The 25,507-nt window shown below is 48.7% G+C and overlaps 1 protein-coding gene across 1 annotated transcript; it reads right to left on the bottom strand.

Annotated features, from left to right (window-relative positions):
* Positions 1 to 25,507, bottom strand: LOC103640928 (protein RETICULATA-RELATED 1, chloroplastic). The gene is made up of 8 exons (XM_020545303.2): positions 24,954 to 25,507; positions 21,443 to 21,604; positions 21,254 to 21,346; positions 21,044 to 21,159; positions 20,140 to 20,238; positions 19,753 to 20,058; positions 19,491 to 19,655; positions 1 to 639 (listed from the first exon to the last, which is right to left on the bottom strand). The coding sequence occupies exons 1-8, from the start codon at positions 25,359 to 25,361 to the stop codon at positions 375 to 377; spliced, it is 1,614 nt and encodes a 537-aa protein (XP_020400892.2). The 5' UTR covers positions 25,362 to 25,507; the 3' UTR covers positions 1 to 374.

Genomic DNA, 25,507 nt, shown 5'->3' with positions numbered 1-25,507 from the left:
TAGATACATGCATGCGGCAGCTATTTGATCTATACAAAAATGCAGAATCCATCTCATGTTAAAGTCAGTACATTAACAAACTTACAGAACTACCACTAAACGTGTCTATTTTCCTCACAGCAATACAAGAAACCAACATATTATTCTTACCAAAAAATAAAGAAACCACTGCACTTGAATTAGAAAATAGTAAAGGGCACCTTTTGACCAACGCTTCCCAGCACAACCCCCTTTGATGCCTTCGCCTATTGACCACGTGCTGTGCTGGTTGACGTTTGTAGTTTTTCTCATTTACCATTATTTGGGTAGACCTCCCTCTGGCATAGTGGAACAGGAGCAAAATCGTTCCAGCATTGCTGCCAAATCCACTAAACTCAACCTGAAGCGACCTTTTTGCGGACGACTCTCTTTCGACGAGGCTTAGACAACGTTGTCTCAGGTCCACCCTGCTTGATGCCTAGAAGACCAAGGCCAGATACAATTGCATCCTTGGATATAAACCACCTTGAATCCTGTTGGTCCATATAAACCTCCACGGGCCTCTTGTATGGTCTGAGCAGTCGATCTGAGTACTGTGGATCAGCTTCCTCGCCAAGCCATGCTCGCCTTGATGCCTCACCAATCTGAATATTCAACAGTCTGCAATATAGTACCATTGTGTTAGTGCTCGAATAAGCACTCATAGAACAAAGAGCAGTTCTATTATTCTGTGTAATATAAAAATGGGCCGAGTTCATAGTTGCTGAGCATGGAAATGCAGATTAAGATTACACGAATAATAGGTCAAAGATGAGACACAAAGAACCACAAATAAGGAGGCCATTGAAATGTGAATAACGTTGAAACAGCCAAAGTAAATATAAGAATGAAAGAGTACAAAAAATATTGGTTCATAATAAGATCAAAACAATGTTCCTAAACCATTGAAATGCTGAGAACTTAACATATGGACAACAAAAGCACTGCCCAGGTGGTTCCTTATATTATATGTTATATGCCACTGAACTACGTATGCTGACCAGAGGCCACTGATGTCTCTGACATGTTAGCACGGGCCATCCCACCGAGTGGAGTTAGGGAAAATTGGTTCTATAGCTCTGAAAGATCACCAAAATCATAAAATACCATCAAAAGTTCGAGCTAAGGTAAAACACCACTAAAAGGTTCGAACGTTAAATTGGATTTAGCAGTCTGTTATAATTTTTGCACCGAAAATGTATTTTAGTATCTTTGATGAGTAAAATGGCACATGAAATGTCCATTATACCCTCAGTCTTATCCTATCCACACCACGCAGTCTTTGAAGTCTTGAGCACACACACCACGCAGACTGCACCGCCGCTCCGCCCGCCCATGCGCCGCCACTCTGCTTCCACCTACCCATGCGCCGCCGTCAAAGGCCAGAGGCATGTTTTGCCCGACGAGGCGCACCCATAGCAATGCCCGCGATGGGGGCCCAATGAGGGCCACCCACACCAATGCTCGTGATGAGGGCCACCCACCCACCCGGCAGCCATGGCATGGGACGCCAGTCGGCCATTGTGCAAGGGCCACTTCCCAGGCTAAATTTTGGTCTTCCAGTGTTGTTCTTCGTAAACCCCATAGCGCAGACCTTCTTCATATGCATCGATTTGAGATCCCTTAAGGGTAGTACTTGAACCCTAGCTCTGATGTGCATGTTCCTCTACTGCTCCTGAAATACAACTTCCATATTAGCCTAGTGATTCTCCCATGGCTCACGCCCAGTTTTCTACTAAATTTTTTCGTTCTGATTCTGGTGGTTAATTTTTATCTGATAATTTTCACTAGTTTTTTACCTCATAGAGTACTCTTACTCGGCTTTCTTGTCCTAGTAGTGATGCATAAAACGGTGTTGCTGAACGCAAACGTCGTCATATCATTGAGACTGCACGCACTCTTCTAATATCTTATTTTGTTCCTTGTATTTTTGGTGAAGCTATCTCTAATGTTGTTTATCTCATCAATAGACAACCGTCATCAAAACTCTCTGGCAAAACACATAGTAAAGTCCTTTTTAGGACTCCTCCATGGTATGATCTTCGATTGTTTGATGTACATGTTGTGTTTTGTTAGCACTCGACGAGCGGACTAAATTGACTGATCAATCTGTTGAATGCATTTTTCTTGGATAGTCCTGAACATAAAAATTATCGATGTTATGATCCATCTTCTAGTCGCATTCGTATTTCACAAGATGTGAGTTTTAATGAAACTCGACCCTTCTTTTACTACTCGCCCATCCACTCATATTTTCCCAGAGTCCACCTCTTTCATGTGTCTTTCTCCCATTCTTGAACCTCCATTTGTGCCACCATCATCTATTATATCCACACCTGATGTCCCCATTCCTATCACACCACCTTCCAATATCACCAAACCTGATATTGCTCATGTTGTTCACATTTTGAGTCAATTTGTATCTACACCTACCTCTGTTCATTATGGTCATTTGCTTCATGTGTTGAGTTATTTACAAGGGACAAGCTACAGATGTTTACTCTAATGCTTCAAACAGCCCCCTTCAGTTTCATGCTTACTCCAATGCCACTTGGGTGAGTGATCCCACTGAACCTCGCCCTATTACAGGTTAGAGTATCCTTCTTGGATCCTCTCCTATTGCATGGAAATCCAAGAAGTAGGCTGCCATCTCTCAATCTAGTACTAAATCAGAACTTTGAGCCCCTGCCACTACTACTGCTGAAATTATTTGAATGTGTTGGCTCTTAGCAGACCTTGGTGTAGAAAGTAGAGATTACGTATAATGTGTGGGATGATATTGCATTAAGCCTCTAGTATATAGGAGTACATGACTTGGAGGGAAAGAAGCCTATCCTAAAGATAAGGAAGGTTATCTCGGGATTACAATCAATCCTAAACCAAGCATATCAGGAGTTGCATAATATACTCTAACACCCCCCCAGTCATAGCGTTAGCAACACGAACGGACAGACTGGAGAACAATGGAGATATCCCCCCATAGTCGGAACGCCGGTGCGAATGCTGCAACTGCAGTAGCCCATGCATAGGATAGCCCTTTGTGCCGATTATGTCGAGATAGCCGAGTGCAAGGAAGTCAAGCCATTGTCGAGGTGCCAACAGAGAAGACATCCACGACGGTTGTGGTGCGATATGACGGGATTGCCGTCGCAACTCACGGTTGTCAGAGCGGAGTACACGAAGTAGTCGAGGATGAGACGACGACACTGGCAACAAGGTTGTGCTAGAAGAAGGCGAAGAGGTAGACGTGGCGACGCATCGAGGATCCTGGAGTCACGGCAACGAGAGCCACGACACACAGGAAGAAGAGACTCGACGGCGCCAGTGGAGCGCGAGTGGTACTTGTCGGTGAAGAACTCGCAGGTGTCGAACAGCTCGTAGACCGTGCGCAGGAGACACGCACCGACAGAGTCAACGACGATGTAGATGCAACGGCGGGGTCGATGACGAACAGCGACGCTGCTGCCCAAAGAGGCGACGCAGCGGTAACCCTTGTGCTTGGTTAAGAAACTCGCGACAGAAGACAGACGTCACGGGAGAGAGGTCGCGCACGCAATCGATTGGCCAGACCGACAGCGTGCAAGGCGAAGACGATGATGACAATGGCGATGGTAGAACCTCCCGGCCAGTATTGGCGACGATGAACCGGCGGAGATCAACGTGCCAACAAAGAGGCACAGAAATAGCATGTGGGTGTCCCCTGGCACACTGCTAGCCACGCCATGCGGCACAGTTGGAGAAGATGAAGGAGCCGATGTGGAGACACAAACCCGATCTCTAGCCAGGAAAAAGATAAAAAATGTGTAGCAGCAACAGCAGATTGTTTGGTACATTACCAAGTACCCTGCTCCTTTGTGCCTCCTCACCATCAACCAGCTCTGACAAGCACACCGAGCATATGCCCTCCGACCTTGCCTTGGTGAGGGAGCTAGCAACGTGAGCCCAACAGAGGCCAGCGCAGCGGCGCTCAGGAGGACACTCACATGACGTGGCTCCCGTTGAGGCTTGCACGAACCAGGAAGGGTGGTGCACACAGGAAGGGGCCACGCACCCGCGCGCTACTGTGGAAGAAGACTGGGACGGCACGTGCGCCTGCGGAAGAGGACCGGTATGGCGACGCAAACATGGGGCGGAGCGAGACCCGGCCCGTCCTCCCCACGACGTGTCAATCCCGATGACTACCCAGCCACGGTCCAGCCGACAGCGGAGGTTGCATCCGCCTACATGGCGGCGTGCAATGTTGCCGACGGCAGGGATACAGCCTTATCACAGCCGCTGCCACGATGACGTACAATGGGCCAGATCCAGCTGGGCTAGTCGATGGGAAGGTGGATAGAGGCCGTCGACGGAGCCTTGATGGTGAGTTCTAGTCTGGTGTTGTGCTTGACGAACGCAGTGGATCAGATGGATCTGTGGCGCATCCTACGAGGGCGCTACCCCTAACGAAGAGAGATCTCCCCGAGGGCGGCACGGCGACAGCAGCGGAAGGGAGACTAGGGCTTAACCTAAACTCGTGATACCATGTTAGAGTAAACGCACTAACCAATTCAACTCAAAAGCTTAAGTTGTTAGGAGAAGGTAGGCAATCCACTTATACACTTCAACACCCCCACTCACGTGCAACTAGAGAGAAAGGCGCAAACACAGCCAGAGAGAAAAGCGCAAACGTGGAAATAAATGAGTGGAGGCACAAATAAAGCCTCTGTCAGGATTCGAACTTGAGACCTTTGGCTTTGATACCATGTAGGAAGTACAGATTATGTATAATGTGTGGGATGATATTGCATTGAACCTCTAGGGAGAATATATAGGAGTACATGATTTGGAGGGCAGGAAGTCTATCCTAGAGATAAGGAAGGTTATCCCGGGATTACAATCAATCATAAACCAACCATATCAGGAGTTGCCTAATATACTTTAACATGCCTAATATACTCTAATACTTGGTGTCTCTTGTGACACTCCTACACCTCTTTTATGTGATAACATGGGGGCTATGTAAATTTCTCATGGTCATGTGAAGCATGAATTCACTAAACACTATTAGAATAGGAACCCATAACCCTAACCAGGGATGGGGAGTAGTATTAATAGACTCCATAACTGGGCCAGGCCCATTACAGTGAGGGGTGAGACGGTAATTACATGGGGAACACCCCAAACCCTAGAAACCTAGACGGGTAGTCTAACACCCCCCCGCAGTCACAACTCTATCCTGTACAGATGTTGAGACTGGATCGGAAGTCTAGAAATACACTCGACGGCAGTCCCTTGGTGAAGATGTCGGCGAACTGCAGCGTGGTGGGGACGCTTAGAACCCGAACGTCACCGGCAGCGACACGCTCGCGGACGAAGTGTAGGTCGATCTCTATGTGCTTTGTGCGCTGATGCTGCACGGGGTTGGTGGAGAGGTAGACCGCACTGATGTTGTCGCAGTAGACGAGTATGGCGCGCTGAAGAGGACTGTGGAGCTCGTGGAGGAGCTGGCGCAGCCAGGAGGCCTCGGCCACACCGTTGGCCACGGCGCGGTACTCGGCCTCAGCGCTGGAGCGAGACGACGGGCTGCCTCTTGGCGGCCCAAGAGACGAGGTTGGCGCCCAGGAAGACGGCGTAGCCGGAGGTGGACCGGCGCGTGTCGGGACAGCCAGCCCAGTCAGCGTCGGTGTAGACCACGAGCTCCGACGTCGGGGATGGGCGTAGTAGGAGGCCGTAGTCGAGGGAGCCGCGGAGGTAGCGTAGAATCCGCTTGAGCGCAGTGAGATGGGGCTCCCGCGGAGTGTGCATATGCAGGCACACCTGCTGGACGGCGTAGGCGATGTCGGGCCTGGAGAACGTGAGGTACTGGAGCGCGCCGGTGAGGCTCCGGTATGACGTCGCGTCGGTGACCGGAGGCCCGTCATCCTCAGAGAGCTTCGCCTGAGTGTCGACAGGCGTGGAGCAGGGCTTGCAGTCAGACATGCCAGCCCGCTCCAGGATGTCGATGGCGTACTGGCGCTGGTGGAGGAAGAGACCCTGAGGCCGACGTTCGGCGGTGATGCCGAGGAAGTGGTGGAGGGGCCCCAGGTCCTTCATCGCGAACTCCCGCTGAAGGGCGACGATCGTGCGGTGTAGGAGGTCGGCGGTGGACGCCGTGAGCACGATGTCGTCGACGTAGAGCAGGAGGTAGACGGTGTCGTCGCCGCGCCGGTAGATGAACAGGGACGTGTCCGACTTGGCCTCGACAAAGCCGACGGAGGCCAGGTAGGAGGCGAAGCGACTGTACCAAGCCCGTGGCGCCTGCTTGAGGCCGTACAGGGACCGGTTCAGCCGGCAAACCAGGTCCGGACGGTCAGCGTCGACGAAGCCGGTGGGCTGGCTGCAGTAGACAGTCTCCGTCAGAGTGTCATGGAGGAAGGCATTCTTGACATCGAGCTGATGGATCGCCCAGTCGCGGGAGAGGGCGAGGGAGAGGACGGCGCGAACAGTGGCGAACTTGACGACAGGGCTGAAGGTCTCGTCGTAGTCCACTCCGGGGCGCTGGGTGAAGCCCCGAAGGACCCAACGGGCCTTGTAGCGGTCGAGGGAGCCGTCCGAGGTCAGCTTGTGGCGAAATAGCCACTTGCCGGTGACCACGTTGGTGCCTGGTGGACGCGGCACCAGGTCCCAGGTGTGGTTGGCCAAGAGGGCCGCGTACTCCTCCTCCATAGCGCGACGCCAATGTGGGTCGGCGAGGGCAGTGCGAACGGAGGAGGGTACCGGGGAAGCGTCGGGTGGAGTGCTAGTCGTGGCGGCTGCCAGGATGAGCCGGTCGACGGGGCGGAGAACGCCAGCAGCGCGCCGAGTCACCATCGGGTGGACGTGCCCGGGGTCGCGGTGGATGGCGACCGGGTGGTATACAGACGACTCGGAGTGAGCCGCCGGAACGTCGGGAGCGGCTGGTGGGGCCGGCTCACGGCGGTGATAGACGTCGGCGGGGTCGGCGAAACGGGCCGCGCTCGTCGACGGGCCCGAGTCGGGGGGCGCCGAGGTAGTGGCGTGGCCGCGGCGATGGTAGACGAGGGCGGGGTTGGCAAATCGAGCCGGAGTCGACGGGGCCGCGCGTGGCTCAGGCGGGGTCGACGGGGCCGCGCGTAGTGCAGGCAGGATCGACGGGGCCGCGCGTGGCGCAGGCGGGGTCGACGGGGCCGCGCGTGGCGCAGGCAGGATCGACGGGGCCGCGCGTGGCGCAGGCGGGGTCGGCGGGGCCGCGCGTGGCGCAGGCGGGGTCGACGGGGCCGCGCGTGGCGTGGAAGAGGTCGTGGGGGCCGCACGAGGAGCAGGTAACGGCGCAAGGCGGGGAGCCGAAGGTGGGGAAGGAATCGGATCGGACTCGAGGAGGGAGTCAAGATCGGTGGGTGGGGTGGAGCCAGCAAGGGGAAACACATCTTCGTCAAAGACGACATGACGAGAGATGATGATGCGGTGGGAGGTGAGGTCCAGACACCGGTACCCCTTGTGGTCAGGGGAGTAGCCAAGGAATAGACAGCGGGTGGAGCGAGGAGAAAGCTTATGTGGAGCGGTAGCGGAAGTGTTAGGGTAGCAGGCACAGCCGAACACGCGAAGGTGGTCATAGGAAGGGGTTGTGCCGTAAAGGGCGAAGTGGGGGGTAGGGTGGCGTACCGCCTTCGAGGGAAGACGGTTGAGGAGGTGGGTGGCAGTATGCAGGGCCTCTGCCCAGTAGCTGGCAGGGAGAGACGCCTGGAAGAGGAGACAGCGGAGCATATTAGTGGTGGTGCGGATCATGCGTTCGGCTCGGCCGTTCTGTGCAGAAGTGTAGGGGCACGAGAGACGCAACTGGACGCCATGAGTGAGGAAGAAGAAGCGAGAGGCGTTGTTATCGAACTCGCGGCCATTGTCACACTGCAGAGCACGGACCGGGCGACGAAACTGAGTGGATACCCAGGTGAAGAAGTGTGTGAGGGTGGTGAATGTGTCCGACTTCAACCGAAGCGGGAAGGTCCAGAGAAAATGGGAAAAATCATCCAAAATCACCAGATAATATTTATAACCAGAAAGACTGAGTACAGGGGAGGTCCAAAGGTCACAATGAACCAGGTCAAAAGCCTGCTCAGCCCGAGAAGAAGAAGTAGTAAATGGGAGACGAGTATGTCGGCCTAACTGACAAGCATGACAGAGACCCTCAAAATGTCCCCTACTACATGAAAGATCGAGACTACTGGTAATCTTGGTCATGACGTCGGGTCCAGGATGGCCGAGACGTCGATGCCATGTGGTGGAGGAGGTGGTGGAGACCAGGGCAGGAGGTGGAGACACGCCGGCGGTGGAGGGCTGGAGCGTGTAGAGAGGCCCCGAGCTGTCACAGCGGGCGAGAAGGGTCCTGGTGGCCAGATCCTTCACAGAAAAACCAGAGGGGTCAAACTCAATGGAACAGGAGTTGTCAGTGGTGAATCGACGAACAGAAAGAAGATTGTGGGTGATGTGGGGAGCTACGAGAACATCGTTGAGGTAAAACGGCCCAGGGAGAACCGAGGCACCTACTGAGGTGACTGGCAGAGTGGAACCGTTTCCAACGACGATCGAGGATGGGTGAGAGGGGAGGGGGGATGAGAGCGAGAGAGCGTGCCTGCCGTGGGAGTGGTGTGGTACGAGGCCCCGGAGTCGATCACCCAGTCGGAGGGGGGGGTCATCGCCATGGTGCTGAAGGCAGCAGCGAGGGAGGCGCTGTCCCAACCACCGGCCGGCGGGGACCAAGGCGTCGAGGTGGGGGTCCCCGGGGGCAGGAGCGCGGGCGGAGCCTGGGGCACGACGGGAACACCATAAGGAGGTGCGCCGTAGTGAGGTGTAGTCAGGAGGGCTGGCGCCGGAGGACGGGGGGCACTCGGTGCCTGGCCCGGCCACATGGCGATGGTCCCGGTCCAGGGGTTGTAGAATGACGGCCACGCGTGGCCGCCACCCCGGCCGGAGGGACCGCCACGAGAGGAGTCGCCGCTCCCACGGCCGCCCTTGCGGGAGCGACGACCCCCGTCGGTCGTGGAAGTCGGACGAGGGGCCGTCGGGACGGCAGGTGGGGGGCGGGTGGGAGCCCCGGTCAAGGGAGGACGGGTGGCCTGACCCCCTGAGGGCGGCTGACCACTGGTAGGAGCGCTGTAGAGGGCCGATGCAGGGGTGGGTGCCTCATGCGCCAGGGTGAGCTCCTCGAGGAGAAGCTCGTTCCGCACGGCGTGGAAGGTGGGGAAGGGTACGCTCCGCTTGATGAGAGCCTTCAGGTGGCCGTAGCGGGGGCTGAGGCCACGCAGGAGGTTCAGCACCAGGGTACGATCGGCAACTGGCTCGCCGAGATCGCGGAGAGAGTCAGCCAGACCCTTCATCTGGCGGCAGTATTCTCCCACAGAGAGGTCCCCCTGAGAGAACAGGTGGAACTGAGCGTCGAGGTGGAGCGCCCGCGCATCTCGATTCCCGAGGAACTGGTCCTCGAGAGCGAGCCACGCCTGGCGAGCAGTGTCCGCCTGATCGCGGATGATGTCCTGCAGCTCAACGGTGATGGTGCCGTGGAGCCACGAGAGGACAACGCTGTCCATGAGGCACCAGGAGCGAGGCGGAGGAGCGTCGTGGTCGACGAGGACGTGGTCGTCGAGGACGAACCGCCGCAGCGTGAGAAGGACCTGTCCGCGCCAGCGTGGGTAGTGGGAGGACGCCGGATCCAGCACCACGGACACGAGGGCCCGGATGTTGTGCAGACCCGCGGCCTGAGCATGGAGAGCAGCGATGAGGTCGGTGTCGAGGTCAGAGTCGCGGGGGTCCTCCGGGTGGTCCACAGGGGCGACCGGTGGGCGGCCGAGGAGACGCTGCGTGGTGACCATCTGGGTGGTCAGAGCGGCACCCAGGGCCCGCTCACGTTCCAGGGCGAGGGAGGCGGCGCGCTCACGCTCCCGCGAGGCCATCACAGCCGCCTGGATCGTAGCGAAGGGGTCGCCGAGTGTGGAGTCGGTACCGGGGGGTGCCGCGAGGGCAGGAAACCCCGGTGGAGAGCCACGACGGTGGGCCGGGGAAGGGGCGTCGCGGAGGGGCCGGAGGCCGACGATGTAGGGAGCCTCGGCATCTGCCACGGAGCGGCCGGGGCCCATGGGGTGGGTCTGGCCGGCAGCAGGGAGGCCCAGGGAGGTGACGCCGGCGGCCAGGGATGTGGGGGCCGCGCCCAGGCCCGCGGTCAGGGGCGGGTGTGCCAGGCTGGTGGTGAGCGCGTCCTGGGGAAGGTCCGCCATGTGCAGGAAGGGCGGCGGCTGGCAGCAGGGAACTGCGGCGAAGGGGGAGAAGGGAAGCCGGCACGGGCACGCGCGGCGCGGGGTGTGCGCAGGGCGCGGCAGGCACGGGAGCGGCGGCACGCGCTGCAGCGACGTGGCCGAGCGGGGCTGGGCGGCGGTGGGCGCACGGCAGAGAAGCAGGGAGGAGAGAGGGTGGGAGCGCGCGGACCTGTGCACGCCGGAGAAGGAGGGGGCGCGGCCGGAGAGAGGGAGCAGGGGACCGGCGGCGGCGGCGCAGGGGAGAGGGGCGCGCGGAACCGGCGATGCAGCAGGGAGGGAGCGGGAGGAGAGGCCGGCGCAGGGAGCTCCGGCGGCTGGGGAAGAAAGCCCGGCGGCGGCTGGGCAGGGAGTCGGCGGCGGCAGGGAGGAGCCCCTGGCGGCTGGCGGCTGGGCAGGGAGAGGACCTAAACCTAAACTAAGCTGATACCATATTAGAATAGGAACCCATAACCCTAACCAGGGATGGGGAGTAGTATTAATAGACTCCATAACTGGGCCAGGCCCATTACAGTGAGGGGTGAGACGGTAATTACATGGGGAACACCCCAAACCCTAGAAACCTAGACGGGTAGTCTAACAAACACATTGGTGTTGATGCATCATTCATTCGGTCCCATTGTCATCAAAAGACTATTGGTCTTCAATATGTGCCCTCGGAATCTCAATTGGCCGACTTCTTCACAAAAGCGCAAACCAGAGCACAACATCAATTTCACTTGATCAAACTCAATGCTTCGGATCCTCCACTTCCACCTTGAGTTTTAGGGGGTGTTAAGGCCCACACGACCCACTATTATTTGCTATATCTATTACACAGTTCTATGAACCACGAATCATCCATCAATCCTAAGGTTAGTAACAATTGTCATTTGTTAGTTAGTCCTGTATAACAAGTATGGCAACAACAAATTCAACTCCAAGTCACTACAAGACATACTACCAAAAGCAGGGCAGCATCACAAGAAATATCTTAGGTGGCATTGCTACAAGGCTCACCATTAATTAGGCTAGAATTTGTTGGGCGGTTGGGCCAAAGACTATGAATGGCACTTTTATGTGCTTGTTTGTTGGAAATTAGGGGCGTGTTTGGATGGCGCCTAGGTGTTAGAGTATATCAGGCATGTTAGAGTATATTAGGCAACTCCTGATATGGTTGGTTTAGGATTGATTGTAATCCCGGCCTTTTGGGTGGCTCATTGCCTTTGGATCTTCAAATCTGTGGTGAAATAGCATTTTTTAAGCATATATGTGCTCAAACAAGTCAAAAACACATGTGCACAAAATGTTGAGTCTAATGTCTTAATTAACATCATCAACGTGAAAGGTAACAGAGTGCTCAAAGCCTCAAACTGGGTAGTTCTTGGATCTTTCAGTGGTTTTTTAAGTTAGCTTGAACTTTCGATGTGCACAAACAAGTCAAAAACACTTGTGCACAGAATACTGAGTCTAATGTCTTAATTGACGTCATCAACATGAAAGGAACTAGATAGTTCTTGGACTTTTCAGTGGTTTTTTAAGTTGGCTCGAACTTTCGATGGTATTTTACGATTTTGGTGGTCTTTCCGTGCTAAGTACATAACTTCTGCAATCTCGACCAGCAAGTGGATAGAGAAGATGGAGAATAAAGGAATAAGCCGTAACCATTTCGGAACCCAACAAATTCAATACTTCAATCTTTATAAAGTATGTATATCCCAAAATAATGCAATTCAACTGAAATTCCTCATGATGAGATTTTGTAAACCATAAATCATGGAGAAGTTTTGAAGGGACCAACATAATGAACCTGAGACTAACTCAATAAGTACAGAATCATACCGCACAGATAAGAAACACCAGTAAGAAGGTAAACAACCGTTCTATGATGTACTAGCATATGGTATCATGTATACCAGTTAGTGGGTATCAATTGCCCATATTCAAACACTTACCCATCTCTGTAACACCTCAAAACCATCAATTAAAAATAATGCATTTAAATTATAGTAGACAGTTTCATAAAGAATTTTTTTTAATCAAGTGTTTTACTTTATTTATCTTTAGAATGATTTTTGTTTGCTCATGTTTGATTGATGTTTGTTTTTATAAAATTTCTTTTATATTGAGAATTCAATTAATTAATATGAGAACTTTGGTCCAAAAATAAATTCTTTAATGATAAATATTGTTGGTTTAATTATTATGAAATTTTAGAGATATTTAAAATATATTTATTTATATTTCTGGGAAATAAGGATAAAAGAAAAAGAAAATCGGAAACCCTAATCTTTTCGGCCCACCAGGGCCCATCTCAAGGCTAGTCGTCGCGCCGCCTTAACCCACTCCCCTCTCTCCGGCAGGTGGGGCCTCACGGTCGCGCGAGCGCGCTCACGGCCGCACGAGCGCGCTCACAGCCACGCAGGCGCGCTCGGACGCGCCGCCGACACCTCGGCTTCCGCGGCTGTTCGAAGAACGGCCAGGGCAGACGCCGGTGCTCCTTCCCATTCCCCGGCCATCTCTATCCCCAGCGTCGACCCTCCATCTTCCTCTCCTCCCCACTCCCCTCTTCTCCAGGCCGGTAACGGTCGTAGTAATGGCCAACGCCATTAATGGCGTTTGATGGTTGTCAGCCGCCATTCATCCCTTCCCAGCGTCTTCTCTCCTCCCCACTCTATAAAACCCCGGTCGCGCCCTTGGAGCCTTGCCCTAACCACAGCCACCTCGCGCTCTCCTCTCTCGCTGTGTAGCTCGCCGACAGAGCCCCGCCGTGCCCTTCACCGCCGACCGGAGCCAGAGTGTCGTTCACCACCGCATCGTTGAAGCCGCGACCCCGGTGACCACCACTGCCCATGCCCCTTGTTCGGCCGTCCCGCTCCCACTCGCCGAGCTCCTTGCGCACAAAAGCTAGCCAGAGGTAGAAGATGAACATTTTGTGTTTTAGTCCCTGGCTTTGTGTAGATCTTGTTCAGGTATTTTTCAGTTCAGAAACCATTAAAAAGAGATCCATGTTTCTTTCTTGCTACTCCCTGATGTATACGTTTAATTGTGAACCAGCACCTGCAGCAATATTTCGATATGGGCATTTTATATTTCGAATATAAATAAGTTATGTTATGATTTATTAACTTCGTAATCTAGTACTAGAAACATTTGCAATTAACTTCTCGTTTTAACGCATGAAATAATATTATGTTAGTAGTTGTTAAGTGTAGTGTTGTAGATAAGAAATTGAAAGGGGCACTAGGCCACATCTTCTTCGTCAGGTTAAGGTTTAGATTTTTGCTAGTCATGATACATGTGTTCATACGCATATTGCTTATTCACTACGAAGTAGTAGAATCTCTATTTATGTCGAAATAATATAGCCATGATTATGTTTACTATAGTCCAAGTTAGTAGTTTACATTAGTTTTAAAATAGTAAGGTTATGTGATTTATAAATAACATTGTAACGATACGTATAATTTCCATTTAAGATTTAAAGAATAAAACTAAAACTTTGACTCGTGTTTTATGATAGGAACAATTAGTAAGTAATTAAACTAGTACTGTAGAATTTGGTTTAGTGTTGTATCTATGTTATTTTAAATGAATTTTTATATAGCATGTGTTTCCATAATTTATTTGCCATATAGTTTTCACTAGTGAATTCTCGAAACAAAATTAGTATATTATGTCATAGCAAATGAGATGAACGTCGATGTGAGTAGACTTGTATTATAGTTACAAATCAGGTCCTATTTCAGACGATTTTCCTTTATAAGTATGATTTGTATTGTGTATGTTTATTTTGTAATGTGTATGTTTATGTAATAGTGTATGTTTATTTATTGGTGTATGTTTTCTTTTGTATGTACGATATGTGAATCTATATTAGAAGCGGGCTATGTGGTAGAAGAATCGAATATGTTCGAAGATGACCCGCAAGACACGTTTGAACAAGGCAAGTGGATTCTCCCTCTGCATTTCTGTTTGTACCCAAGTAATGCATATAATAATGTTTACTTTTCAGATATTTGCATAATTTGATGGGATTTACCTAAATAGGATTTCCTAGAATTACCAACCCTATTCCTTGATTACCCTGGAATAAATACTATGCTTAGCAATTTGTGCTACCGTTCAACTTGATAAATATGATGTCACTCTTTAATGATTCTATTGTTCCGGAAATGAAGTTTATATTATGATGTTAACCCGATGGTTAAACAAGATCATTTCGTATTAAATGGAACGTGGAGTGACCACCCAGGATAACAGTGCAACCACGAGTGCTATAATGGCTCTGGCTTTGGTAATTAACTCTATAGACTTAGTGCTTAGCAACCCTACCTGAAAGATGGCAGTGGTTTGGTGACAGCTCATGTTAACATGGGGTGGTAGCCTTGGCTAAGTTACCTCGCCCAGAGGGCCATTAATTCTGACGTGGAAACCTTAGCGGGTGGCTTTGTACTAAGGATATTTTGTGAAAGCCTCATAATGAATCCCTATCCATTCACCTCGGCAGTGTTTACGGGTCCGTACAACCCAGGCTAGATGGGATACATGGCTTGTGGGTAAAGTTGTACCACTCCTGCAGAGTGTAAAACTGATATGTCAGTCGTGCTCATGGTTAAGAGCAACCAGGACCCTCACATGATAAGTAAACTCAAAGATGGAGAATAAATCGTGATCCGATGATTTATAAATGGTTTTCTTAAGTGGTTTCTTTTTTTCTCGAACGCGCAAGAGAACTACGCCCCATTATATATTAAGCAGAAAAAAAAAAGAAAAAAACATTGATATAATCATATGCTTATTATTAATTGGGATATTTTGGGATACACTTACAATTAGTAAGTTAGGCGTTGTTAATAAAATATTCACCAACTAAAATGCTTACCGCTTAACCATAGCCTACCTTGTTAACCTTGCATAACTCCTCCCACTTGCTAAGCCCCCACCATAAGTGAGCTCACCCATTGCTAATATTTTGATCAGAAGCTGATGAGGAAGATTTTGACGAGGATATGGAGTTATGGACAAATACTGAGTCTAGCGACGCGCCGGCCCCTAATATTTCTATTGTACTTTGATGATGAAAGTATTTAATACATTTATGTCTGGATGATGTAATAAAGTTATTATACTCTCTTTACGCATTTTTTTCTCGAAAGCGCAGGATAATTGCGCATCATTATATTAAGTAGAAGGAAAAAAGGTCCAAAATAGACCGCAGTACAAAAAAACTCCCCTAAGGAGGTTTAAAACAAAGGAAAAGAAAACAATCCATAATAAACAAATACAACCCTGCAACTAGGTGCCCCTGATGGTTGCGGCAAGAAAGGAGAGACCCTTAGCTCCTGTCATTTCCCACAACTGTTGTTCCTCCCTTGACTGACAAAGAGTTGCGGAAACACTAGGGGAAATTCCATCAAAGACAATTCGATTCCGATGATTCTAGAGAATCCAGGCTCTCAAGGCAATAAGAGAGTTGACACCCCTCATAGCCATATCTCCAGAACCATTGTCAATCATCTCCCACCATCCCATAAAAGACGCAGTACTAGGGATAGGAGCCAGAGTTTGTAGTCTGAAATGGCGCATCAGCAGGAACCAAAATTCCCTCGCAAAAACACAAGAAACCAAAATGTGATCCAAAGTTTCAGACTCCTGGTCACAAAGCGGACACCTCTCCAGATGGTTGAGTCCTCTCTTTGCCAACCTATCTGTTGTCCAGCACCTATTTAGCACCGTCAGCCAAAGGAAGAAGTGGCATTTAGAGGCGGCCCAAGTTTTCCAAACTCTTTCATAGTGACCGAAATGAACAGACCTTGTGAACAGCCCATCATATGCAGCCTTAGCAGAATAAGCCCATGGTAATTAAAACGTCGCTTAAACGACGCCGGTAAAACGTTATTAGAAACTAAAACGCCCGAACGTTCCAAAAAATCAGCGTAGAACGTCTGTTTTGGACGTTTAATCGTCATTTAAACGTCCAAAACACGTTTTATGTCGTTTTAGATGTTCTGAGGACGTTCTAGTTACTAGTGTGCCTTCTTGGGCTTTAGGTCCTCGGTTACTCGCTTTCGCTTCGAACCAGCGCTGGAGGTCGTCCAGCCGCGCCTCCTCACTCCTCAGCCAGCGCTGGAGATCTCCCTGCCGGCCGCCCAGCCGCGCCTGCGACAGTGCGACCGCCCTCCTGCCCCCAGGTACGCCGCCGAGCCCCCTCCTCCCTCTTCCCTCCGCCAGTCCGCCCACAGGCTAGTGCGCCGTCGTGCCACTGCCCAGTGCCCACTTGCTACCGCTGCATCCACTTGCCCGGCCAAGCTCCACTACTCCAGTGTCCACTTGTTGCCGCTGCATCCACTTGCCCCGCCAAGCTCCAGTGCGCCGCCGCATCCACTTGCTGCTGCTGCCCTCGACGGCCCAGATCCATCTGCTACCCTCGCTGCCCCTCACAGTGAATCACCTCTGCGGCTGGGACTGGGAGTAAGGGGTCCCAGCCACTTCCCACTGCGTCGTAGACCGTCGGCCTCTACGTTGCGCCTCACCTCTGCGGCCACTCTACAAGACCAACTCAAAGATCAGTCACGAAGGCTTATGTGTGAACTTATTCTATATTTGAATTTCTATGTCTAGTCTGAAAAGACGTTTCAACATTCGTTTAAACGTTTAAAAGTTAAAAAGTTGGTTCATAACGTTTTAACGTTTTACCGCTTTAATAACCATGAATAAGCCCCATTTGCAGCAATATTGAATGTATGTTTATCTTCCGTATCTGGCAGCAGCTCAAAATCTGAAATCAAATTCCAGAGATGAAGATAATCCACTAAGACTCCCACCGAGAGTGATCCTGTAATATCTAAAATCCATCTTCTATCTGTCAACGCCTCCTGAACCGTTCTTCTGTTAGTGATTCTTTTCGGAATGATATTCTAGGAACCATATCTGCAATTTTCTGCCCATGAATCCATTTATCAGTCCAGAACAAAGTATTAGCCCCATTACCAACCTTTGAAGTCAACACCATCGAGAAGAAAGCCCTTGCCTTATCTGGAACTTGGATAGGTAGGCTGCACCAAGGTCGGTTAGGCTCAGTCTTTTGGAGCCAAAGCCATCTCATGAGCAGGGCCCAGATAAGTTCCTTGAGACTAGAAATGCCAAGACCGCCCAGGTGGAGGGGTCTATAGACTCTGCCCCAGGCAACCAGACAGTGACCACCTCTGGCCTCCTTACGCCCCCTCCGTAGAAAGCCTCTTCTAATCTTGTCAATGGCCTTGATAGCCCAAGGGGGAATATTTACAGCCATAGCAAGATAAATAAGCATTCCGGTCAGCACATGCTGAACTTGCACTTTTCGGCCTGCTCTTGTCATCAAATCTGCTTTCCAACCCGGGAGTTGATCAGCAATTCTATCCACAATAGGTTGCACCTGATCCTTGGTGAGATTTTTCAGGGACAAAGGTAGCCCCAGGTATTTACAAAGAATAGTTGAGTTGCCACATGGGAGAAGATCATGAACCATTTCCAACTCACATCCCCACACTGAATGGGATAAACACTAGACTTTTGTTCATTGTTGCGGAGACCTGACGCTTCACCAAAAAGATGTAAGATATCTAGAGTGATAGTAATATCCGCTGTCGAAGGGTGTAATAAAAGTGCCACATCATCTACATACATAGATACTCGATGCAGAGGTTTTCTGGGGGAAAGATCCTTGAGCAGACCTGCGTGTTCAGCTCTAGAAAACAGTAGACCAAGAACATCCATTACTAGAATAAAAAGCATGGGGGAGAGAGGATCCCCTTGTCGGAGTCCTCTCCGATGCTCAATATGTCCTCCTGGAATGCCATTCAGAAGCACCTGAGTGCTAGAGGAGGAAAGAAGCCCACAAATGATGTCCCTCCAACTCTGTCCAAAGCCAAGATACTTCATAACTTCGATGAGGAAAGGCCAAGAAACCGAGTCAAAAGCTTTAGTAATATCAAGCTTTAGGAGAAGACGTGGCCTTTATTGCATTGTCTTATGATATATTACACTTGTGACGTCAACATATGTGTGGAAAATGAATCCTGGCACACATATGCTATGCATTCGGTTTTGCCCCTAAAACCGGGTGTGACAATCTCATTAGGGCAGGTTATGAGTAAATTAATATTCAATAGAAATAGGTAGTACAGAGTATGGGGATTATCCATGGGTAAGTATTTAGTTCAATTAATAATTTATTAGTAGAAATGGGTGGATCAGGTAACAAGGTTTGTTATAGTTTTAGGTTTCTAATGTGGGACCCACATGTTGATCTTACTCCAGTAATTTACAAAAGGTACCGACTACAACAAATTTCAGTTAAATTCGCTGAAATTTTGAAGTGTGAATGCAAAATTTTAAATTCTATGGTCCAGCTTTTGGTGTAGGGCCTATATATATATATATATATATATATATATATATATATATATATATATATATATATATATATATATATATGTGTGTGTGTGTGTGTGTTTGTGTGTGTGGAGCCACACTCATGTGCAGGAAGTAACAGTTTATTATAATAAGCCATCTAAAACGAATTTCAGTCAATTTTACGGAAATTATAAGGTGTTCACCAGGTTTGATAAGTTCTCGATTTTCAGTGTTTTGTTTGACAATTTCATTTCTATTACCAAATGCTTTATTGCTATCCATGTTACCAGTTCAAAGTCAAACAACAAATTATGTCTTAGAAGACCCAAAATTATGTCATTTCATTTCTATTAGAAGGACTTTAATCCTAAGATGTTAAAAAACTCGACCTGCGGGGGTAAGACAACTCCAGAGATATTGTATTACGAAGACTTTCTCACACAAGTCAAGAAAACCCCCGAACCCCTGCCCCTCCTATACATAGTGGTACCGTAACCCATGTGAGAATGGCCACGACCAGGACCAAGCCTTAGACTTGTGTTTTGGCATGGGACAGACGAGGAGATTTTTTTAACCAAATCCTAAAATTCGCTCCCACGGGGAGTCAAACTTAGGATTTGACGAGTGCTACTCTGACCATGTAACCAACTCAACTAGAGGCCCTTCGAATTATGTCATGGATGCCTCATGATGCTCCTAATGTCCTCAAAAAATAGTTCGCATTCAGCTCAATTCTGCTTATTATGCACAATGAACCACACTAATAACTTATTCCATGAAACACTAATGTATTAAGACGAAACATCAATACAGATTTACCTTGCTGCTGTGCTAAAGAAGATTGCCACACCCAAAACGTCAAAGCGCTTGACCATATATTGGTCTAGTCCACAGAGCAATTGATATCGCAAGTTCACATAGAGCCCTAGGAAAGCTCCGTAACCAAGAGCATTGGTGCTGATAGAGGGAATAGTCACCGATAACCTAAATTGAAGGGTAGCAATATAATAATTAAAAGGATGCATCAGAGAAGCCTTAGAAGGATGCTTTTATATGACTTTGAGTAATATGATAAACACACCTCCTTTCTTTTCTTACAGACAAGACTTTGGACATACCACCTTGAACAGAGCCGGCCACAAACCCGACAAGACTAAGCTCAGCAGCTTTATAAAAGAATGCACTGATTCGTTTTGGTAGATCAAACTCTCTCAAAGGATAGCTCTTCTCGAATATGTTGCTTGGAAGTTTCTCAATTGCATTTTGGAACTCAAATCGAGATGTACTCCCATATGAACGGCATGGCGCCAAAAGCCCAAGAACCATCAAGTTGCAACACGATGCAGTCAAAGCATTCACAATCACTAAGTCCCATTCTTGTTTAAACCTGATTTCACAAAAGTGTGAAATGGTTTAATGATGTAATTAGGTGAGATTGTTGAATAGCTCTTGAAAAGGTAAAACATACCTCTCCTTACGAATATTCATTTCCCACCAAATAGATGAGGAAAAGGTAGCCACAAACTCCAAACCCATCTTATGTGGGAATGATGGATCTGCAAGTGTCCTGCAAGAAACAGAATATATTGCATATTTGTTTGCAAAAAAAACAACCTGCATTGTTTATTTTTCTCGAATTTAAAGGAGGAAACCATAGTTCTTATTGACCAAAATAGTAGCACAAAACACAGGTTTTATTTCAGTAAGATCTCACAAAATCACATTCTTAATAATTCAGTCCCTACTCCCAAAAAAAACGTGTCTACAGCAGGTGGATCCTCCGCAAATGCTACCTGTAGAGTGGTGTGTGTGTGTCATGGTTCTGCTCTGGTAAGCACGTGAGAGAGGGATTTGATGGAACAGTTGGAGGAATTAGGGTGGTTAGAGGAGGGGAATGGCTGCCCTAGGGCTAGCTGCATCTTAGGAAGGGAGGAAGTGGCGGTCGCGGGCAGTCGCAGGTTGGCGGCATTTCCGCCGGCGGCTCCAACACTCGAATGTCCGTTTAGATCAATGAGAAGGAAACCTTATGACCCTTCCGACTAGGAAAGAACAATTATGAAACCTATTTTATTGGCAGTGTTCTTTGCATATACTATTTATTGAAAGTTGAAACAGTCAATATCCTAACAATGCAATGCATGTGCCATGCCTATTCTTAGTATTCTACCATGGTCACCCTAGCAAGAAACTAGATATCGAATAATGATTATTATCAAACTTCATACCAGCAGTATATATGCAAAAGGCATAATCATTTAGGTCTAATTTGTCTGAATTCATGCAACTCAACTTTGAACTAAATTCTAAAATTATGGTAGCAATCTACCTTAACCAAATAACGGTGTCAACAAGCACATGATTCTGGAAGTTACCTTCCAACAAGACCTTTGGAAAGCCAACCTGGAAGAGCTCTTGAGAAGGACCTAGTGTTTGTAGGTCTTGCAAATATTGACAAGTAACGTACCATCTGTGCAGAACTCACCAAACCCTGTGACCAGACATATATATCATGTAAATTCATGTTGTTCAACTATCATACTAAAACTAAAGTAAGAAATATGAAAGGGATGGTCAAATTTTACCATCTCACAAGCTTGGTGGAGACCAGCAGGCAAATTACTCATCGTCTTGCACCATTCTTGCAACACAGTTTCTACAAACTCTCTATTGAATAGCTGCCTCAAGAAAAGAAGCACTTTAACTCACAAGTCTCAGCATTTATCAGGACATGGACACAATTTTATTTGAATTCAAAATATTTGCAATCCCACCTCTTGTACAACAATATGCCTCCTGAAAAGCCCACCTTCTTCTTCCTCTCCATCATCAAAATCATCAAAGTAATCATCATCATCACCATCATCATCACCACCATCACCCCCACCATGACCGATCCTTTTTCCAACATCTCCACCGCCACCACCGGTTGCTAGCTGAATTTTGAAAGGAAATTTGTGATTAGTAAATGCAGCTAGGGACTTAACAATGCAGACGACCATCACAATTTGTTACTTAACCATAACATTTAAGGTAAAACAAGCAGATTATAACAAAAGATATTAGATTTCAACTAAATCCAGCCATTTATCTAGCCATGTGTGCTCAATAAAAACTTAAATCAGTTGTATAAATGGCAGCTCATCACCGAATAGTCTCTAAATTTCCATGCAACTCTACAAGATACATAATCATGACTAGGGATGGCAACGGGCACATTTTACCTGCGTGCCCGCGGGTAAAAACCCTATAGGGTGCGGGTTTGGGTGTGAGTTTGCACCCGCGGTTACGAGTGCGAGTTTGATTCTCAACCCGATGGGTTTTTTCTCGCGAGTATGAAAATGTTATACCCGTGCCCGCAAACCCACGTACTCGCCATGAATATATATGTATATGTATATGTATATATGTGTGTGTATTATATTTATATATATACATATTTGTATATTTATATTTATATGTGTGTGTATAAATATATGTATATATATATGTGTGTGTGTATAATTATGTGCCCGCGGATATACCCACTGGTTCGTGGCACTCGTGGGTTATACCTGTCGCGGGAAACGGGTACGAGTGCGGGTTGCGGGTTTGAAAACCCTCTACCCGTGGGTTTCAAACTTATTGCCATCCATAATCATGACTAGATCAGATAGGCTATGATGTCAACATTAACTAAATCTTATACTACCAATGAACGGCTCCATAACTCCACACAAAACAATCCATCACTAGTTTTCTTCGTGATGCCACATGGAACGTGTAAAACTTCGCTTATGTTGCCTCAACATTAGCAGGCCCCAAGCCATGGTAAAAGAGGAGGGTTGTGTTAGGCTTGGCGAGCCAACATTAAACCTAGCCATTCAAATAGAGATGAAACTCGAAAGAAATCCGTTGGGACATAACCCTCTTAGCAACGCACCATATTGGAACCTGAGTATGATGTTAAATGGGCAAGGACCGAGTCAGCACCCTCTTGGCGACGTGTCGTGCCACGGTCTAGGCATGGTGTCAACTGACCAAGGATCAGGTCACTACATCAACGCTCGGATCTAGTAAAAAATGTGCAAGGGCCTTCACATCACCGATGGGTGCGAAGGATAAAGTAGCTAGTTGAACTAACCATAGTCACAAGAAACAGGTACACTAGTAGCGACCCTCGACCCGAAAAAGTCCCCGGTCATTTTCGTTATCACCATGTAAAAATATCTCACATGTAGCGTACCACGTTCACCAACCCCGTTCCTCAACCCTATCGATCCGAGAACTTTTTGACTATGGAACCAACTAAGATCCGTTTAGGTAGTTGGAATGGAGGGTTGCTTACAGGTAAGTTAAAAGAGTTAGTTGAGACAACGACTAGGAGGCATGTAAATATCTTATGGCGTTCAAGAGATTAAATGAAAGGGGCAGAAAGCGAAGAAGGTGGACAATACCAGCTTCAAGCTTTGGTACACCAGGACAGCTGCAAATAGAAACGGGGTAGGAGTTTTGATTGATAAGAGTCTCAAGCAATGTTTTCAAGTTAGACGACTTGTTGGTCGTTCTGGCTGACCGACTTGGGCGATTAATCACGATTAGTCGAACGACTTGGCAATTAGTCGTGATTGGTCCAAACCGACTTGAACGATTAATCGCAATTAATCAGACGACTTGAAAACATTGGTCTCAAGAATGGTGTGGTGATTGTGAGGAGGCAAGGAGATAGGATTATCTTAGTTAAGCGTGTCGTGGGTGATTTTGTAATTGAACGTAATTAGTGTGTAAGCCCCCTACGTAGGCCACATTGAGAGTGCTAAGTGACTTTTCTAGGAAGGCTTGGTTAGGTTATACCTATTAGTGAGAAGCTTTTCATAGGAGCAGACCTCAATGGGCATGTAGGTACAGCAAGTGCAGGTTTCAACGGCAAAGAAGCAGTCGTGCGTGAGAACTAGCGGCTGCTAGGAGTCGGCTGGGGACTGGGGTGAGGATAACCTAAAAGTGTGGTGTTGGACTACTTGGTTGGGCTTCTTTCTTTTTTCTTTTTCTTTTTCATGTATTTATTTTCGACTAGGCTAGAATGGGCCTACAAGAAGGCCTTACAGTTGTGCTATTTGCTTATTAGCCTCTAACTTTTATATTTATCAATATAATTAAGGCATCGCCTCGCCTTACGCTTTACACTTCAAAGTTAAAAAAGGGGGTCAAGCGCCTTATGTCGCCTTACCGTTTTAATAACTATGATTGATAGCCAACACCTTTTGGAAGAGAGATTCCCATTTAGTGATCTATACTAGTTGCCAACACTCTAGTCAGGTTGACTTTGTCCTCACAAGAAGGGAGGATAAATGAGCATGCTTGGATTGTAAGGTGACCTAGGGAGTGTGTTGCCTGTCAACATAAGCTTGTGATGACGGTCTTTTGTTTTCAGGTTCGTGTCCATAGGGATAAACAAGCTAAGATTGCAAGAACAAAGTGTCATGATCGCCTTAGGGGTAAGGCAACACCCAGTCGCCTTATGTGCATGACACTTTGTTCTGCCCCTTTATAACTAAAAGGAGTAGTTCTGACCCTTTTCAGAATGCCTATTCCCTATGGCATGGGAGAAATAGTATAAGCAAAGCAAACACCAGACAACATGCGCATTTGTTAAAAGAATATGGAATCCGCAGTAGCAAGCAGTGGCAGAGGACTCATTACGGCGCAGTGTGGCTGGCGCCATACCTAAACGATTAAAACCGTTATATGCTTCCATACAGAAACTAAGGCATTGTGGTGTGGTGGTAACACCTTGGCACTGTGTTGTTCAGGTTGTGTATTCAATTCCTGTAATATGCATCGTAGTCTCCTTTTTTCTACTATATATCAAGCCACACCTAATTTTCTTTGTGTCCTCCACCACCGGTAGCAAGACACGTTCAGGCACACACCTTTGGATGGAAAAATGCATAGGAAACTCTCTGTTTTGAAGATGTAATCAGAAAAATTTTGAAGCAAATATCCATGCCGAGTAGCAAGTCTAAACAGAGCATGTTACACAATACAAGCACATCTTTTCCATGATTTCCATACAACTATTCTACCATCACCCGCTTTCTGCCCTGCATACCTTATCCAATACCTTGGCACTCGATCACTGTAGTCACCACTGTGCCAAACATGGGTACTCCGCACTCTATTGCATCCAGCAAAAATTCCGCACTCTAAAGGCTTATTATCCCTAAAATTCTAAACCTTATTTCGGAATGCCCCTTCCTCCAGCAAAAATTACGCAAACCTGCGAGAGGATTAGGATTAGATAACAACCTCGGGCATGATCTTCTTGCGACGCTGGGAGAGATCGAGCTTGGCCTTCTCGAGCGTGACGGCTCCTAATGTGCTGCGCTGCTTCCGTCCCCCCTTCATCACTGGCGCGGCGCGCGGCGGGGCCGAGGCTGGTGGCATCGCCCCCGTTTCCATCCCCGCCCCCGTCAACAAGAGGCATCTCTCAAGCGACGACGCGGCCTCCGACCGATCGGCCGATGGGAGCGGGGCAGAGGTGGAGGAGGCAGAAACGGCGAGGCGGACGAGCGCGGGAGCACGAGCGCGACGGCAGGGCGGGAGGAGGCGGAGGAGACCGGTGGTGGGGTTGGGGCGCGCAGGGCAGCGATGCGGATGGGTTATGGGTTGGTCCGGGGAAAGAGTGGGGTGGAAGGCAGCGAGTGACGACGCCATGGGAGGCGCAACGAAGGACAGGGTAGGGTTGGTAATGGGCCTGCGCGCTGTGCCGTCGGGAGCTTTATCGAAAGACGAGGCTATCTCTTCATCGCCGTGGTGAAGGCATGTTTGATTTTGACGAATCTATCATCCCTGACAGAATC

The sequence above is a fragment of the Zea mays genome, chromosome 10 (assembly GCF_902167145.1).
Source record: "Zea mays cultivar B73 chromosome 10, Zm-B73-REFERENCE-NAM-5.0, whole genome shotgun sequence".
NCBI lineage: Eukaryota > Viridiplantae > Streptophyta > Magnoliopsida > Poales > Poaceae > Zea > Zea mays.
Note: the sequence above shows the minus strand (reverse complement) of the source record. Positions and strands in the feature narration are given on the sequence as shown.